Source organism: Lepidothrix coronata, unplaced genomic scaffold (assembly GCF_001604755.1).
Source record: "Lepidothrix coronata isolate B3197 unplaced genomic scaffold, Lepidothrix_coronata-1.0 Scaffold234, whole genome shotgun sequence".
Lineage (NCBI taxonomy): Eukaryota > Metazoa > Chordata > Aves > Passeriformes > Pipridae > Lepidothrix > Lepidothrix coronata.
In genome coordinates this window covers 948032-965734 of record NW_016690414.1, presented here as the reverse complement: position 1 = coordinate 965734, position 17703 = coordinate 948032, and the positions used below count along the sequence as shown (strand labels likewise).

The 17703-nt window shown below is 38.8% G+C and overlaps 1 protein-coding gene across 6 annotated transcripts in view; it reads left to right on the top strand.

The window, feature by feature from the left end:
- The window catches only part of PLCB4 (phospholipase C beta 4), a 187242-nt gene that overhangs the window by 143664 nt on the left and 25875 nt on the right, over nt 1-17703 (top strand). For all 6 annotated transcript variants that reach the window (XM_017834556.1, XM_017834554.1, XM_017834555.1 and 3 more), the window contains 8 exons: nt 1641-1692; nt 3972-4074; nt 5796-5960; nt 8258-8462; nt 11816-11904; nt 12332-12476; nt 15143-15192; nt 15313-15378. In XM_017834556.1, coding sequence (XP_017690045.1) covers nt 1641-1692; nt 3972-4074; nt 5796-5960; nt 8258-8462; nt 11816-11904; nt 12332-12476; nt 15143-15192; nt 15313-15378 — 875 coding nt within the window. The remainder of the gene's footprint in view (nt 1-1640; nt 1693-3971; nt 4075-5795; nt 5961-8257; nt 8463-11815; nt 11905-12331; nt 12477-15142; nt 15193-15312; nt 15379-17703) is intronic.

Sequence of the window (17703 nt, the reverse complement as noted above, 5' to 3'; positions counted from 1 at the left end):
GCAAAGATGGAGTGTGCAGATTAAGATGGTAAAAAGTAATGACTGTGTGACAAATGCATTTCTAGACTAGTCATTGTGAAGCATTAAGAGTCATGTGCTCATCATCAGAGAATGAGGTCTGAGATCCCAGCTGAGAGAACGATGCCAGGGAATGTAAGTGCTTCTCCACAGGGTAAACTGAGAGGAGATGTATTGTTCCTGTTCAGTGAAGGTGTGAGTATAACTGTGAGAGTAGGCTTTTTGTTGTTTTGATTAGTTTTTTGATGTATCTAGGAATGTGTTCAATCATACCTGTAACAGACCAGTTTTCCCATTTCCTTTTTCTGGCTGTGGCGTTGCTTCTGTGCTTCCTTCCCCCCTCCCTGAATGGTGCCTTTGCTACTGCAGACACTCCTAATGATCATACCCTGAGTTGTGTCCTGCAAAGCTGTGCCCTGATTTCACTAGCTGAGGAAGCAGGAGAAGGCTCTACTGGAATACACTGCTTTTAGAGCACTCCACATAATACAGAGGCTGGAACAGATGAATGCAAACCTCACTCTGCTCCCAGCACTGCCTCTGCCCGTTGCCTGTCATTCCCAACCCCTTTATATTGCAAAATAAGAGTAGTAATTGTATAACTGGAAGTGAACAACTTTCCTGTATTCATCCTCTGCCATCCAGTTGTGCTGTCAAGCTGAAGAATAATTGAGGAAATAAGTTACAGCTGCCCAGTAAAGCAAGTAATAAGTGATAGGAGCATATGAGAATCTAGTATTTTGTGTATCAGAGTACATACAGAAAAGATCTTGTTCCCTTTTGAAGGTAGAGTCTGCTGGGCAAGAAAATACCTGTTATAGCTAAACAATGATATTCTATTCCAGTGTAATTGGAAACCTGAAGGAAAACATTTTATTTTTGCAAAGTTCTGGAGAGGGTTGGATGAGAGGGAGGTTATTACATGTTTACTGTATATCTTTATATACAGGTGCCATAATAATGCATTGACCAAAACTCATCATTTAAGTGTTGAAACTAAGCAAGGCTGCTGTGATGTCTGTGGTTTGGTTTTGTGGTATTTTATTGAATTAAGCCCATAGAAAACCGGTGTGATATTCATCTCACCTTCTTTAAAACATCAGGAAACAGAGAGCTTCATCAGAGGTAGTTGTCTGTGGTCATTATGAAGAAATACACACTTCAAGGATGTCTTTTCTAGTGTGTTTTATATTCTGCCTTAGACTGAGGTTAATTGCCCTGTTAAAGCTTCTGTATCCCTCTGTTATTCCAAGTGATCTGCAGAAATGTAGACATCTGTACTGTAGATACCAAAAGTTAGATGATGGAAATCCCATCCCACAAATGTAACATGACCACAGTCTGTTGCTTCTCTGCCTGTTTGATTTCAGGGAACCAAACTGACTGTTTCTTAAGCACAGCATAGACTTAGTGTGGTTGATAAAGCTGTTACTACTGTAAAGAAATCTGAAGTTTTTCCTGATTGCTTCCTTTTATTTCTTGGATGTGTGGGTTTTATGCGTTAAATTTAATTTTTATTTTGAGCTCGTTGTTCTGGACAAATGGTGTTATTTTCTAGAAAGGAATGTTCGTGGTCTGCATTATTCACCAGGAAAGGTAGTAATTTCTTTGTCTCTTGGCAGATTTAGCAATGCAGTTGAATCAAGGGAAATTCGAGTACAATGGATCGTGCGGGTGAGTGATATGATTCAAACTGTTGTCACTGTGGAGCAGAATCCTTTAATAAGGTTTTAATAAAATTTTGTCACTGTTAATTATGTGTTACAAAAGAAAAAGGGGATGCTAGGTGAAGAGCAGAAATTAGAAGAATTCAGAGGGAATTATCCCCGGTAAGGAGGTATTCTAATGAATACACTTTTTAATTATGCCCAGTTTTTAAAGATGAGATAGAAGAGGCTTTGTGTGCAAATTATGAAGACTGTGAATACCATACACAGTTATTTAAATACATCTCCAGCTTCTGTTCTCAGCCTTTTTTTTGAAGACGTGCCTCAGAGTGGAGATTCATCGCACAGTTCACAGAATTGCCGAATTTGCTTGGACAGGGAACTTTTTTTTAATCTGTGTACTATAGTTGGAGTGTGAATTTCACAGAGAGTTGAACAGATGTTTCATCTCTCTAAGTTCTTGCTCACGACCTTTGCATGACAAAGGATGCTCAAGTGATGCTGATAGATTTTTCTTTTTTAAATGTTGAGTTTATACCTTAATAGGATAAGAGTGATCATTAACATCAGGAGAAAGGAGGAGTTTGATGAATTATAGGAAATGACAGTCCAGAAAATCTGCAGACTCATCCTGGGAAGAAACTACTCTTTTTACTGCTGCAAATCTTATTCACAAAGAAAGTCTGAGTAGATGAAGCTTGGTAAAATTCCTCCTCTGCAGAATGGACACAAAGAGCTTGGCCACTCCATGCCTTTATCACAGTTGTGAGCTCTCCAGGTAGAGGCTCTTGGGTTTGACAAAGGTGCAGTCTCTATAATTTTAATCAGAATAACACAAATAATAGAAAACCAAAGCTTTTTTACTGCAGAGTATGGTTCCTTCTTGTTTGACTGGCAATCCTAGTAAAAGAGCACCTTTACTTTTGCCAAATTCTTCTGAAGGACAGGGAAAATTACCAACTAAATTCCTGTCTTTTGATATTACAGTGATGCAACAATCTTTTGATATTACAGTGATAATACATGGTAATATTTTGATATGCATTATAAATGTGGTGGTGTTTCAGTCACAGAAAGGGTGCAGGACAATGAAAATAAAACTTAACGTTTCCTTCTGTGTGTACTTCTTTTTTTCTCAGATTTACAGTTTTCATGCTGGTGAAACAAGATTGAGCCACTCTTATCTTTACCACTTTTTTATTTCAGCAGGCTGGAAGCAGATATAAAGGATGTTTCTGATAGTTCCCTACTTTAAGTTAATAAAATATTATTAAATCCCTCACATTTATAATGTAAGAAAAATGAGGAGTGTTATTTTTCTAAACAGAAACCATGTTATGAAGAAATGGGAGAAAACATTGACATTCTTTCTACTGGAATTTTTCCAGCATTTTTTGATTATTTCTGAGTTCTGTCTAGGCCTTTATAACATTGTGTACCATTGATTCACTGGAGAGACTAGAGGTGGATAAAAATTAAAATAAAAATTCTAGCAGCTTGGTCTGTCAGGGTTGCAGAATTAGCAAGATTCCTCTAGTTAAACATTTTCTTCCAGCACCGAAAGAACCTCTGTAATGTGCAGCACAGCATTTCTGGGATCAACTGCTGTTTCATTTTGATGGCAGAATCCTTGCATTCTGATTCATCAGAGCACATATTGGCTTCATTGATATGTTGATCCAGTGCACAGTCCTCAGGGACAGATTGTAAGTGTTATTGTGGTAGTACCTTTCATGCCACTATAATTAACAATCTGTCAGCACTGACATTATCAGTTGTTTCCCCCCAAGGTTTCGTAACCATGATGAAAAAATTAGCTTCAAGCTGAAATTTATTGTGTGAATCTTGACTCTGAGGAACTTCTTCATTTAGAAAAATAAAATTGAAAAAGCCCTCTGTGTTTTTCCGAAGTTAAAGAATTAAAATCAATGAGAGCAACTACGTTTTATTATATGGTAACTTGCTATATTTTTAAAATGGATCATTCAGTTGTTTTGAAATGTTCTTGATCATATTACGTTTATTTTTCTCTGGAAATCAAGGGTTGCTTTCATCTCTCAGTAGCTGGTAATTCAAAATGAAGATGAACATTTATTTGTGTTCTAGACAACCATAATACTTCCTTTTATTTCCTCACACTTGCAACTGGAATGAGAGTCTGTGTTTTACAGTGCTGTAGGACAGTTCATTACTTAATGCTAGAGCATCCACTTCATTTGTATTTAATACAGTTTGAATTTCCACAGAGGAATAATTTTCTCCTTTTTTTTTTTTCCTTGAAATGAGGTATCTGCTTAAACCAGATTTCATGCGACGACCAGATCGAACGTTTGACCCATTCTCTGAAACTCCTGTAGATGGTGTAATTGCTGCAACATGTTCTGTGCAGGTAAAACAGCACCAGACAACTGTCATCACACCCAAATCACATTTCAAAGTCAGCAGAAATAAGATACCTACAGAAAGTGTGTTTGGATTGTGAAGATTTCATCAAATAATTTCTTTTTTTTTTTTAATTGCTGGCTAAGATGCCTTTATTTACTTGATCTGGGTGGAACAGAATAGAACTAGAAATGATTTGTTGTTACACATTATCATGTTCTAACACCCTTCATGGTCTTTTTGCGATACGTCAGCCCACACAAGTGAATAACTGAGTGAAGTTCATTTCTGTGTACGGTATGAAATCATATACCACCACTTGCCACTACAGAGCAGGGAGGAATATGGGCATACCTGGACAGGATTTTTCAAAATAAGCAGAGAAAAATGGTTCCTGTGATGAAGGTCCTTACTTTGGAATCATCTGTGAGTAAAAAAGTCCATAAAGCATCTGTTGTAGTTCTAAAGCATGGTTAGGTATCATATTGTGGAAGAAGACTGACAGTTGCAAAATGTTTTTTATGACTCAACACTCTACTTTTTTTGCTCAAATACCTTTTGTGCTGCTAAACTTCAGCTTTCAGTCATCCCTTTCTATGTGCAGCATTGAAATTTCAAACTCTCTCTGACCAGGCATTCCTTGTGCATTCTAGACACTTAACTAAGTTTCATTTGCACTTCCAGAAGAACAAACATGTTTTATTAATGTTGTGTTTTTTTAATGGTAATGACAGTACAATCCCTTCAAGAAGGAAGTTGTATCTGGTGGTGAGAACACAAGTTCTAAATATCACTAGAGATAGTTCTTATATCACGTATTTTGTCAGTTACTTTTCTTGTGTGCCTAAAACCAGTACAAAATTCCATATAAATTCTGTAAGTAAGGAGTTGAGTGGACCAAAACCCAATAATGATAACCCTCAGCTGCATACCTTTTCATATTTATTATCCAGAGTGTTCCCTGGAAGAATGTTAGATCATGAAAGCAAAAGGATTTGAAATGAGCTTAGGTCTGTGAAATCGTGTTTTGGTTTTTCTTTCTTTCCTCCTTGATTGTAGTAATGAAAACATTAGCTGTGTTTTTAAGTAATATATCATCTTGATGGAATAAAAATTTTCCCTGGAGTAATCACCTGCTGTGACTAGATTAATCTTGGCTTGGAGTGAAATTGCAACAAATCTTCATATACATAACAATACAGAGGAGTCGCCTGGGTTTTTGTTTGTTTGCTTTTTCAGCATCCTGCACTTTCCAGACATAATATGGAGTCAGACTGACACATGATTAGTTTGAAACCTTTGACTAGGTGAAAGCAGAGCAATAGTTTCCTTTCACCTCTTTGTGGTCAGGACATATATTTGAACAAAATGCTTCCCAGCAGCAGGTTTAGAGCTGTGGAAAAGCAGTGCCCGATCTGGTTGTTTCATTCAGTGTTTTTCATTAATATAGTGAATACATCTGTGAGACATCAGATAATTGGGATGACTGGCTTGCAAGTGGTAATACCATAGCACAGTCATTTCTAATTAAGGATATATTTAAGGTCTGATCACAACAGTGATCACAGTTTTAGCACTAAATACACCGTTTTCATAGGAGGAAATAAACACCTCTGTTCTGCATAAAGCATTTTCCAGGCTGCTCTCAGTAAAAAAAACCCCACAGAATTTGTATTTTGTATTGCTCTTTGTATTGCTCTTCCTTACTGCTCTGCTATTACGTTGCAGGTAATATCTGGTCAGTTCTTATCAGACAAAAAAATTGGGACGTACGTGGAGGTGGATATGTACGGTCTGCCCACGGACACGATCCGTAAGGAATTCCGCACGCGGATGGTGATGAACAACGGCCTGAACCCTGTTTACAACGAGGAGTCGTTTGTGTTTCGAAAGGTGGGATTTTTGGAAAGCACAGCCTGTGGTTTTGCTCTCCTGAGCTTCCTTGCTCTCGTGAGCACAGGAATGAGCGCTGCTCCCATGAGAAAGGGCTTGGAGGGCCCCTGTTTACTACAGTAAACAATATAAAGCTGAAATAAGCTTTCAAGAGGTTGTTTGGAATTTGTTCTGCTTCTTTTCTTTTTTTAATTTTGCTTTGTTTTATTTTTCTAATGGATAACCTCTGTAGCTGTCACATGATTTTTTGTTATTGTTGTTGTTGTTTCTGTTTCTATTTGGCTTTTTCCTCCCCTTTGCTTCCTCTTCCCACTTGGAGGTATCCACCTCCTCTGGGACCATGCCTGTGTCCCAGGTATGCAGTCTGCTCGGAATGAGTCTCCACTGGTGGATACCATCATTCCTTGGAGATTCCTTCTTCCCTGCCCTGGCAGTGGCTGCTATCTTGCACTGTTCCTTCAGCCCAGAGGGCAGGTGAGATGTTGCATCCAAAGCTAAGGTCAATGGTATTACATGGAAAAGTTGGAAGGGTGCTGTGTTCCTCAGCCTTGTTGCCAGCTCCCTCCTCCAGTAGTCCATGTGCATCATATACCTTTTTCTTTCTTTTTTACTTTCTTTTTTGCTTTCTTTTTTACTTTCTTTTTTGCTTTCTTTTTTACTTTCTTTTTTTTTCAATAAAAAAATAAAAACGAACCTTTTTTTCTTGATATGGGGGATTTAAAGAGAGAGATCATTTGTCCATGTTTATCTCTCAGTCTTTATATATACTATATACATACTTTTTTTTTTTCCTGTCAGCTGGAGTTTCATCCAGATTTCATATGTTAGTGATAACATCTGTTCTGCTTACACCTGTTTTGTTGTCATCCAAAATCGTTACTCTTCTATTTCAAAGTTCAGACTTTTATTCCAAAATTCAGGCTTTGCCAAGTGGTGATAACACTTCACACTTGGGTATATTACACACTTAATCTGCTTTCTTAACAGTATAACTGGTTTTTAATAGAAATTTAGTTGATGCAGGAGTTTTTTCTGAGCTCAGGTATATTCTGGAATGGATGTGACTCCACATGCTTTTCTCAGTGCACGAGGAGGCACAGGGAAGATGCTTAGGTACAATGACAGGCAATCATGCTGCCCATGGCCTGCTGGCCGTATGGCAGCATCTGCTGCTTTCTGATTTCTTACATCAAAAGGGCCATAAATTCCAGGGTACACAGAGCTGTCCTCTGAAAGGGGGGGTACCTGTGTGTCCTGACACAGGTACAGAGGCTGATGCCAAGATTTCCCAGACTTTCTGCTCTACTCTGCGATGGTCACACGTTCTCTTGGACCGAAAGTCAGCCAAGAGATTATTTTACTTCATCTCTGGCCCTTATCATATCTTAGCCTTGTAATCAACACAAATTGATGACGGGTGAGTGGCATAAACGTAGCAGGAACAATTCCTCTGGTTGGAGGTGATGAAGGCATGGGATGCACACTGCTAAAATGTCATGGGGGGGGAAGTGCCCACCAGGATACCACAGAACAAATTAATGGAGAGGGAATGACAAACTCAGTCCCCACTTCTGCTCCCTGTCAAATCTATGTCTGAGGCTGCCGTGTAATGAAAGGTGTGCTGATCTGTGGCCTGTAGAGGAGAGATCTTACCTACCCTGTTTGGGTTACACTCTTCTCCTCAAGCTGACGTTTAATCCTACACAGTTGCTCTCAGGTACTGTTTGATTGTTATTCTGTCATGTTTTCTTGTTTATATTTTAATTGAAGTAAGGCTTCAGTCATTCTGACCTGGGTTCTGTGTTGTCCCTCTGTTGTGTGAGGGGGAGAACGGGAACGAGTGCTGGTGGTAACCTGTGCTGGGAGTGCTAAGTCATAATTAAGTAGAGCAGGATACCCTTCAGGTGGGTTCAGAGACCAAAAGCATATTTTGTGCCCTCTGAGACTGAAAATGAAAGTGGCAAGGGGAAAGTCTATGGGAGACAGGAGGCACAGTTCACTTTTGCCCCATGAGCGTTGGTGAATGGCACCAGGTAGGGAAGGAGTGGGAAATCTTTCAAAATATTTAGCTGATGTGATTGTCAGCCACAGGATTTACATATTCTAAAATCTGCACGATATTTAGGGGGGGGAAAAAGCTTTTCTGGGAAGGATTCATTTCAAAGTGTGGGGTTTGCAGGGAATGACCTGATCTTACAGTGATGATAGTCTGTGTCTGGCATGCAAAGCGAATGGTTCACACGTGGGAGGCGGGGAGGATTCAGGTCATTAAATGTCTCCATTTTGTGGCTTTCCAGGTTATTCTCCCCGATCTTGCTGTCCTGAGAATAGCAGTGTATGATGACAATAATAAGTTGATTGGTCAGAGGATCCTGCCTCTGGATGGGCTGCAAGCGGGTTACAGACACATTTCCCTTCGGAATGAGGGCAACAAGCCACTCTCTCTCCCAACGGTTTTCTGCAACATTGTGCTTAAAACATATGTGCCTGATGGTTTTGGAGGTGAGATAAACCTGTATCCCATGTGCTGTAGCTCTGGAATGTTGGTGTGGAAGTATTGAAGTACTGTGGTGTCAGCGTGCCAGAAGGCAGCAGACACAATGGTGGAAGATTGGAAAGACTCAGTATTTTAACTCTTTGGAAACTCTGCATATTGAGTTAAAAAATCCCCTTTCTGACCAAGTGTCTGCCTCAGTGTTAATGATAATGACAAGTATCTGCTAATTGACAAAATTATGTGGAAAATACGCTAATATTAGTTAGCTCAATATGGTTTTCTCTGTTGACAATTTAGGAAGATTCTTCTTTTGATTTACCTGTTTTTTATTACATGTTATCTGACACAAGTATCTGTAAGGTTAAAATGTACTTTAGCTATATTGTTTGGTGTGGAGGTATAAAAAAATTCATGCAGAATCTAGACAGGTCTTTTTCAAACAAAGGCACTTCTATATTCTAGAGATTATTGGCATGTTGTTAAAAATGGTCAGAGAAATAATTTAGCATCCAAAACCCTTCTGCATTTTTTCCGTCCCAATTTTACATGTTTTTTTAGTGTGGTTTAATTATTTTTTGGATTTTCAAGAAAGTTATTTTTAATGTGAGCCACTTGCATGATCAGGTTGTCAGGGCCATGGTCATTTATCCTGAGCTGTGGCAAATTGCCACGTGTGTAGGAAAAAACTGAGAATAATCATTACACCACTTAAATTGGTGTAATGGGTAAGTTCACCCTGAGGATGTGCCTCAGGGAAGGGTTTCCTTCACTCCAGATGGAATGTGTTGTACATTGGACTATGTATAAACCATGTAAAACTGGAAAACGGGAATTGTGCTAAATGTTAGTGCTCCGACTCTGCAGCAAAATGAAGTTCACCTTAGAGTTGATTGGTGAAATATTATTGATAAAAACAATATTTTGCTCTCTGAAAAAACAATTTTAAACCTGCTGTTTGTGCAAAGAATGACTGCCACTCCTCTGAGTGTCACTTCCATAGTACAAACAGGAGAAAGGGAAGGCTTACCTAAACTATTAGTACATCTTCTACTCTGTGTTTGCTGGTATTTATCCATACTTTAAAAAATAAACAGGCTGACACTTCAGTCACAATATTTCATGGAAAAAGTTAGAGAAGCATTTGTGTTGTTCACATGTGCCGGTTTCTGGCAAGTCAGCTGGAGTTTTGCCACAGGTCTTGGAGCACTACCGTGCCTTTATGCAGCACGTTTCATTGTGACAGGATTTAACTTCAGGGACTTTGTCTCAAGAGAAGTGTAAGCTTCTGCTTAAACTTGAGATTCTCCAGGGTAATTGAACCATCAGTCTAAGGGACACATTTAAGTGTGAGCTTTAATTCTTTCTTGAGCTGAAGCTTTAGGCAGTAAATGACTCAGTTCAAATATTTTTTAAGCTAAGGACGTGCTTATGATTTGGGATTGATGTTTTATGATACCCCACTTTTTCTAAGAATAGAATTTAAACTTAGCACTGAGTTTGATGTGGCTTAAGCTGCTGAATGTGCTGGTCACACAGGGGGGAAATTTTTTTTTTATTTTATTTTTTAAACTGTATTCTACGAATTCAGAAGTGAAAGACTTGTTTTTCAAAGAGAATCTGAACACCAATTTACCATTTGCAAATTGTGTGCAGTTCAGTATTTGCTAATCTGCTACACTGCCAGCATTTCTGTAGGTGGTTTATTTAGTAGAGGTAAAAAAGCATTGATACCCCTAAGTAACAGTTTTGTTACAGTAAAATGCTGCTAGAATGAGAGAACTGGTTGTCATAGTTTACTGTCAGCAGTGGGAAAAACAGACTCCATATTAATAGGAACTAAATAAGTTCAATTATGAGTTCTCCTCTCCCTTCCCAGATATATTTGATGTGTCTCACGTCGTTTTCTCATTGATATAGAACAGCAGCGTGATGAACAACTGGGAGATAACTTTTGACACTCAGGTGGAATCATTGGTATTCTGTTGGCATGTGGTTTTTAATTACTTACCATCTGCAGTGAACTCCTCATTGTTTTGTGAGCTATCATTAGGATCTCCATGGTTGTTTTAGCAAACCTGTAGGAAGGTAGAGCTCGATTCAGTAGCTGCCTACATTCTTTTTCGTTTCTTTTTTTTTAACCTGTATGAGTAAGATTTAAAAACATGCCCCGAATAATAACTAGAATGGGCGATACACTGTAGGCTTTAGAAGATGCATATTCTTATTTTTCATAGAGCTTAGTGATTTCTTGTGGTTTATTTGCATCAGCTACTCTGTTCTCAGTGAAACACAATAGTGGCACAGATTGATGCAAATGAAGTAGAATTCTCCAAAGAGAAGCTTCTATAATAGAAATCTGTACGTAAGTAAGGCAGCTTAGGGTAGTGGTTGAAGTCCTCTGTAATGTGCTCTTGCAGTGATTTTTGTACCTTTATATTTAATTGCAATTCTACGAAATGCTGCTCCTCACCCCCACCTTGCCTCGCTGGGGAGAAGGGAAAGCGTAAGCAGAGGACAAATGACACTGTGAGAGGCAGTGATGAGTCACATCCCCCTTGCAGAAGTGCTGAGCCTTTGGTGATGTGCCTGCACGGTTAGTAATACAATTTACAAAGGTCTCTCTCCCAAACACGTTAGTCATTTTTACCTAGAAGCTCGTGATAATCGGGTTCAATTTTCGGATGACGCATCGTGCTGGCAGGGTACTCCTGGATTTTCCTTGAGGAGGCATGGCAAGGACAAAAAGACATGGTTAGGAAGCTAGGGAAAGGACAAACAGTCGGTGCTGAGCTACAAGGCCTTTGTTGTGGCTAAAAATAAACTCTACATAGGTTTTGTGTATATGAAATAAGTTTCAGAAGACATCATTGGATGCAACAGTTGTTGGAGAGGACCTATTTGTGTAGATAAACAGAACTGTCAAGGGTAATGCTAACTATTTAATACAACTTTTGCTGGAATGGGAGACCTGTCTCTATTGTTTTGCTTGAGAAATGCATCCAGTGACTTCAGAGAGAGAACATTTCATAGAACAACTTAACCTGGAAGGGAGATGATACAGTCCAGCCCCCACTTTGCACAAGAAGGATAGCAAGTTTCTTCCCAAAGCTTTTGATGGATTTAATATTTTCACTTTTTTTTTTTTTTTTTTTTTTTTTTTTTTGTTGAATTTTTGCATGGAAAGGGATTATTAAATATGCAGGTAAAGATTCCTGTGACTTTGTCATCCTGTAAACCTGTGCTTGCACATTGATCGCTGCGTATGGCAAACAGGGCTAGAATAAGGCATTTGTAAAATATTGCCTTCAAAATGCCTCTGAAGATCATAAAAGGTTGATTTTTTTTTTTTCCCTTCCAGATATTGTGGATGCTTTATCAGATCCAAAGAAATTTTTGTCTATCACAGAAAAAAGAGCAGACCAAATGAGAGCTATGGGTATCGAAACTGTAAGTAGGACTCAGTGACAAAAAGCCCATTTATGTTCGTGCTGTGTTCCTTTTTTAAAGTAAGCTGGTCCTTCCCCAGTCGAGGCATGTTACCTTATTTCTGATTTTCAAATACAAGACCCTTTGTCCAGCTCTGAAATACATTAGCTTATGTTAGTTGTCATGTACTGAAATTCACTGACTGATTTTCATGGATCAAACTGACACATCCCTTAGAAGCAGAAATGTTAGAGAATGAGAACAGAGCTGTATTTCAGCAGGTAGCTATTTCAAGTAGGTTACAAATACTTTACTATAGTGTTTTTGAAATTATGCTGCAATTTGATTACGTTTAAAGTAAGCAAGTTCAGAAAACTTCCCGGTACGCAACCTTTCCAATACAGGTAAAAGAACAATTAATTTATTATGGTGGGAATGTTTCTTTCAGAGTGATATAGCTGACGTACCAAATGACACTTCGAAGAACGATAGGAAAGGAAAAGCCAACAATCCCAAAGCCAACGTAACACCTCAGAGTAGCTCCGAACTTCGCCCAAGTACCACCGCGGGCTCTGGGACCGACGCTAAGAAAGGTACACAAAACCCACACACCACCCCCTCTCTTCTGAAGTGATTCAGAAAGCCACAGAGAAGTACTCCTTACTCCATTTTAGTTGTGCAGTTCTAGCAATTCTTGTCATTTTAGAAGGTAAATTCACTTGCCAGTAAGAGCTGTCTTTGTCTAATTGCAAATAAGTTTTGTATATTGCTAGAATAACTGTATAAAGCCAATACAGGTTTATTTTACTAAGTGACCTCTTTGTTTGGCTATATACTTATAGCATTAACATGCATGACTCTGGGAGTAGTTTACTAAAGATCTGCTGGAGGAGTGCCAGTAGGAGTGACTATTATCTGGCATAGTCCGGAGAAACTCTTCTGGTTTTTTTCTCCCTTCACAAATCCCTTGGCAGAGTTGCAGATTTAAGTAATTAAAGGTATTTAGAATTCACTGGATTCTGTAGAGATTTCCCAACAATTAGAAATGTTTTCACCATGTGGTTTTACTCTGAAGAGTGATTATGGAAATGGCATGTTTATTGTAAAAAAAAAGAAAAATCCATATTAAATGTGCTCATTTATGAGTGAATAAGTATTTTTTTCTTCACTATTCACTCTACAAAGTCATTTTATAGAGTCAGATGGGATTATTTGTTTCTCCCATATCATCACAGGTAATGAAGATTAAGTGAGAAAACAAATTTGTACAGCTGAATGAAACACAATAAATATTTCTGTTAATGGGCCGCAAGAATTAGAATCTGGTTCATTTGCTCTCATCCACCTTGGCCCAAAGGTATTTGGTGGGAGTGAAAAGGAGCACTGATGGCTCTTGCTGTTAAACTTAAGCAGACATGGCTGAGTACACACATGTGTAGAGGGATCTCTTGAGAAATAAGATGCCATTTCTCTGGAGTCACTTTTGGCAGTAAACCAGTTTTTTTCTGGCACCTGAACTCTTTCAAAGTTCTTCCCTGGCATAAGCCCCAGATTATTTTATCCTGTGAGGTGTTTTCATATTTTATGTATCATCACCAAGATCCACAAGTATTAGTTTTACTGTGCATTAATTAAGCATGGAATTTTCTGGGGTTGACAACTGATTCCTGATTGCCATGGAGTCAGACCTGGAGAACAAAGTAAATAAACCTGTGTTTTAAAGTAAAATCCTGAGGAAGTTTGTGTAGAACACATCAGCCTGATGGAGCCCTGGTCTGAAACTGAAACGTGCTCCTGTCTGCAATTTTTACCCATATTCTTGCATGGTAAAGTAGAGCTGTTCATTTTGTATCCCTTGTAATGATATTGGTTATCTCTGATCTATTAAGATCTGAATAATTCTACCACTGTTATGATACACAGCTCCCCTTGCTATTAGAAGTTACTTATCCAGCAGGGCAGGGTGTCTGGGGAAGGCTTTCAAACGCACAGGAATTTTGGGGTTTTTTTTGTTCTCTGACTTTCAGTAAGGGTTAAGTGATTTGTGGTTTTGAAAACTTCAGCCTCTATCTGTGCCTAAATCTTTTCCAATCTCATTTACTAGACTAATGTTGATACCATATACTTGAGCAGAATCTTATGTTTCTAAGAAAAGAAAAAAAAATCATATTCCCTGAGGAAATTGCCTCCCTCCCCCCTGCTTTTTTTTTTTTTTCCTTTTACAGCATCTAAATATTTTCCAGTTAAATTCACCTTAAAAGCCAGAAAGTCCTTTTCAAGGCAGGGGAAATCCTATAGTCCACAGACACTGTTAAGAGCAGTTAACTAAATATGTTTGCAGTGTATTTATGTACATGCAGATATTTTTGTATGAAACCTCAGGAAAAAAAAACTAAAAATTACAACTCTCATGGCATTGTATTGACATTTTTATTAATAATTATGTGTAGGATGCGCTTGGTAGTTTTTAAAAATCATAGTATGTCACAAAACATTCATTAAAGCATAAACATGAGATGAGATTGGGTTTTGTTTGCATTGCAGTTAAAGTGATCAAAACATATTTTCATTCATCTAAATAGTACAGTTAGTCTTGTGTGATTGATTTGCCTGTTGTATTGAATTTTCATTAGAATTTCCACTTCTTTTGCATTTCTCCTCCATTTTTAACTCTCCTTTAGCCTTGGAGAGTGCCGTTGCTCCTTTTCTCATAGCCTGGTGTTAACCAAAATGCAGATTTTACCTTCGTTCACATACAGGCCGCAGGTAAATTTGCACTCCTGTGTTTTAAATTTAGAAATACGGCCTCAGTTATCCTGTATGTAGTCACATAGAACCTCACCCAGGAAGCCTCCCCACTGAAGGATGGTGGTGCCAGAGCAATCTCCACATACCCACCAAAATTCTAAAGTTTGCGTGGTTCAGTTTTAATGTTCATAAATGGTTTGCTGTGTTTGCTGAAAAGGGGCTTTTTTCTGTTCTTAGATTGCTGTGTTTTGACACTCCAGGCCAGAACTGTAAGAGATTAAAATACACTCATTGATTCATTTCTTTTTTCACAATTGATTGAGCAGTGCATCGGAAAAGGAAATTAACTGTAGCTTTTCTCATTAACCTGCAACTATTTTTTTATGTGGTGAAAAACATTAATTAATTGCTAACTTAAACGCAGGTTTCTGTGGCAAAACTCAAACTTTAAAAGTATGAGATGTACTAGTGCATATGAAGTTTTAGATAAACTGTATCAATGCCTCCCTAGGTATAGACCTCATTCCTCAAGTGAAGATAGAAGATTTGAAACAAATGAAGGTAAGGATGGACACAAGCTTTTCAAGATGTGTTCCTAATTTTTGTCCCCAGTAGCCACGATTTTATCTAGTTAAAGTCAATATGACCAGAGGAAAATTGATCCGATTTCTCTTTTTGTAGGCTTATATAAAGCATTTAAAGAAACAGCAGAAAGAGCTGAATGCCTTAAAGAAGAAACATGCAAAGGTATGGTCGTTAAGAGTTCTCTGAGCCACATACTGTAATTGAAGGCAGTTGCAGTGCTCACTAGCACAGACAGCTCCTAATTAAATTGTAGGGAAGGACTAAGGAACAGTAGTTGGACCACCAAGAAAGGCATATGTGTCTTAAATGCGCTGAAATATGCTCCAGTGAGCACATTTTCCCTTCAGCAACCCTTTGTGCGTCTCCCTGAGATTCGGTGCACCTTTGTTTGACCCATATAAGCACCCAAAGCTCACCTTTTTCAGGTAATGATTTTATCAGCTCCCTCTTGCATGGCATAATGACAGGCAGCTCAGAAGGAAAAGGCAGTAATGATGAGAGACGGTGCTGCATCGAAGACAGGCACTGGAGAAGCTGCAAAATGGCCAAAGAGAACTGGAATGTGGAGCTGAAAAGTGAAATGCCCTGGTCCTTTTTGTTTGTATCTGTGTTAACCACTTCTTTTGCTTGGTACTGTTGGCAATGATGTGCCAATTACATACAGCACTGTCAGAAATATACTTTATATTAGAAAATCACAGCCAGTTTTCTTCTGCTCTTTATCATTAGAAAACATTACTCTTGTTACAGAAGGAGGCATAAAAAGTGAAGAAAATAGCTGAAATTCTGAATTTTGGCAGTATATGCAAATCCATTTTGGGCTTTTGGGGTAGATTGCTCTCCTTGATAGCAGATTTCGTTGCAAATCTGACATAGAGTAGTTGCCTGGGCACTTTTAATACCAGTCTTTGTGTTTATTTTAATGATTGTTTGGGAGTACAGTGTAGTATGGAGAAATTCCTTTCAGTAATTGGCACATTTGTGGGGCTCCTAGTATTAAAAGCTGTGTAACAAAACTAAATAGTTACGTTTCAGAATCCTTACTGACTCTGCAGAGGCGAAATGAGTGACTTTGTGTTGTGTGCAAAGCCCATGCTCAAGAAGAAGTGTCTGTCACCCACACTTCTTGACATGAACAGTTTCTAGACCTTCGTAGGGTTAATTTTGGGGGGAGCTTCTTATTTTTAAACACTAATTTGTCATTTCCTTGTCCAACCTTCATCCATTTGCTGTAGAAATGGTGCTGTGGTTATGGAGGAAACAGACGCACTCAGTGGTGTCTCTCTGATACACGTGACCCACGGTAGTGGAAGGATATTTTAGCCAAGACTGTACTTGCTAATATTAAAAAAAAAAAAAATCCATCTGTTCAGGCTTGCACTTGCTTCCTCTAATCTGAGGAAAAAATTGCCAGCCCCAATCTGAAACTGCTGTGCACTCAGAAGGGCTTTCAGCATTAGCTCAAGCACAGCTATTTGATGTCTGAGCCAGCCTGTGTCCTGCTGGTCTTAAGTACACACTGCAAGTCTGTCCTAACAAGAAAGTGCCTGCCTAGAGCATGCCCTGCTAAAAGGGCAGCTTCTGGAATGTAGAGAGTCTGAGCAGGAAAGTGCAACCAGGTTAGCTCAGAGATGATCTTAGTGCTGTACTCACCACTGTTCTTAATGCATTTCATCAGCTGGGCTGGAGCAGGAGAGCTGTGCAGTTAGTTATCCATGATCAACTGGAGGAACCCTGTGTACTAAGCAGACTGAACTTAAAAGTTCCAGAAACAGGCACGCTCTCATTTAACCATAAACATTCCAGAGATCTGGAGGAATAAGTAAACAGATGGTTTACTGCTCGGTGTAGAGAAGCAGTAGCAGCTCCTCTGAAATCCTGGCTGGTGGAGGTTGGTTGCTTGTATGAAAACACGTCATTTGTTTTGTCAGGGGATAGAACTGATACAGATACCACATTTCCAGATTAATACAAATTTACCTGGAGCCAAGGCTTTTCAGAGCACAGCACACTCTGTCAGTGTATTTCTTTGATGCTATCTTTCGTTTATTTACCTCCGTTGAGTGTTTCAGCTGTTTTGACTCCAGCAGCTACGATAACATTCTCCTAAAATCCCTCTGCATATTATCACTAATTGGTTTTTCATCATGGCAGAGCTCCTTAGAGCTGTAATACCCAGTGTACACACACAGAGACACATTGCACACTATGGCTTCTCTTTAGGATGGTTTTGCTATTAATCCATTTTTTTCAAAAGAGGGATGTTTGGGCAGGTGGAGATACAGTCTCCACTGTTTGTTTTTTCGCTTTTGTGTAGGAAAAATAAGACTTCTAGTCTAACTAGGGTAGAGATCATTAGACTGGCAGAAAGGTCACTCTTCTTAGTGACCAAACCCTCTGCTTAGTTTGTGCCCTGGCTATGAAGGAAGAAAGAGTTCAAGGGGGCAGAGTGAATATTCTCCAGGCTGGTTTAGTCTCTAAAAACTA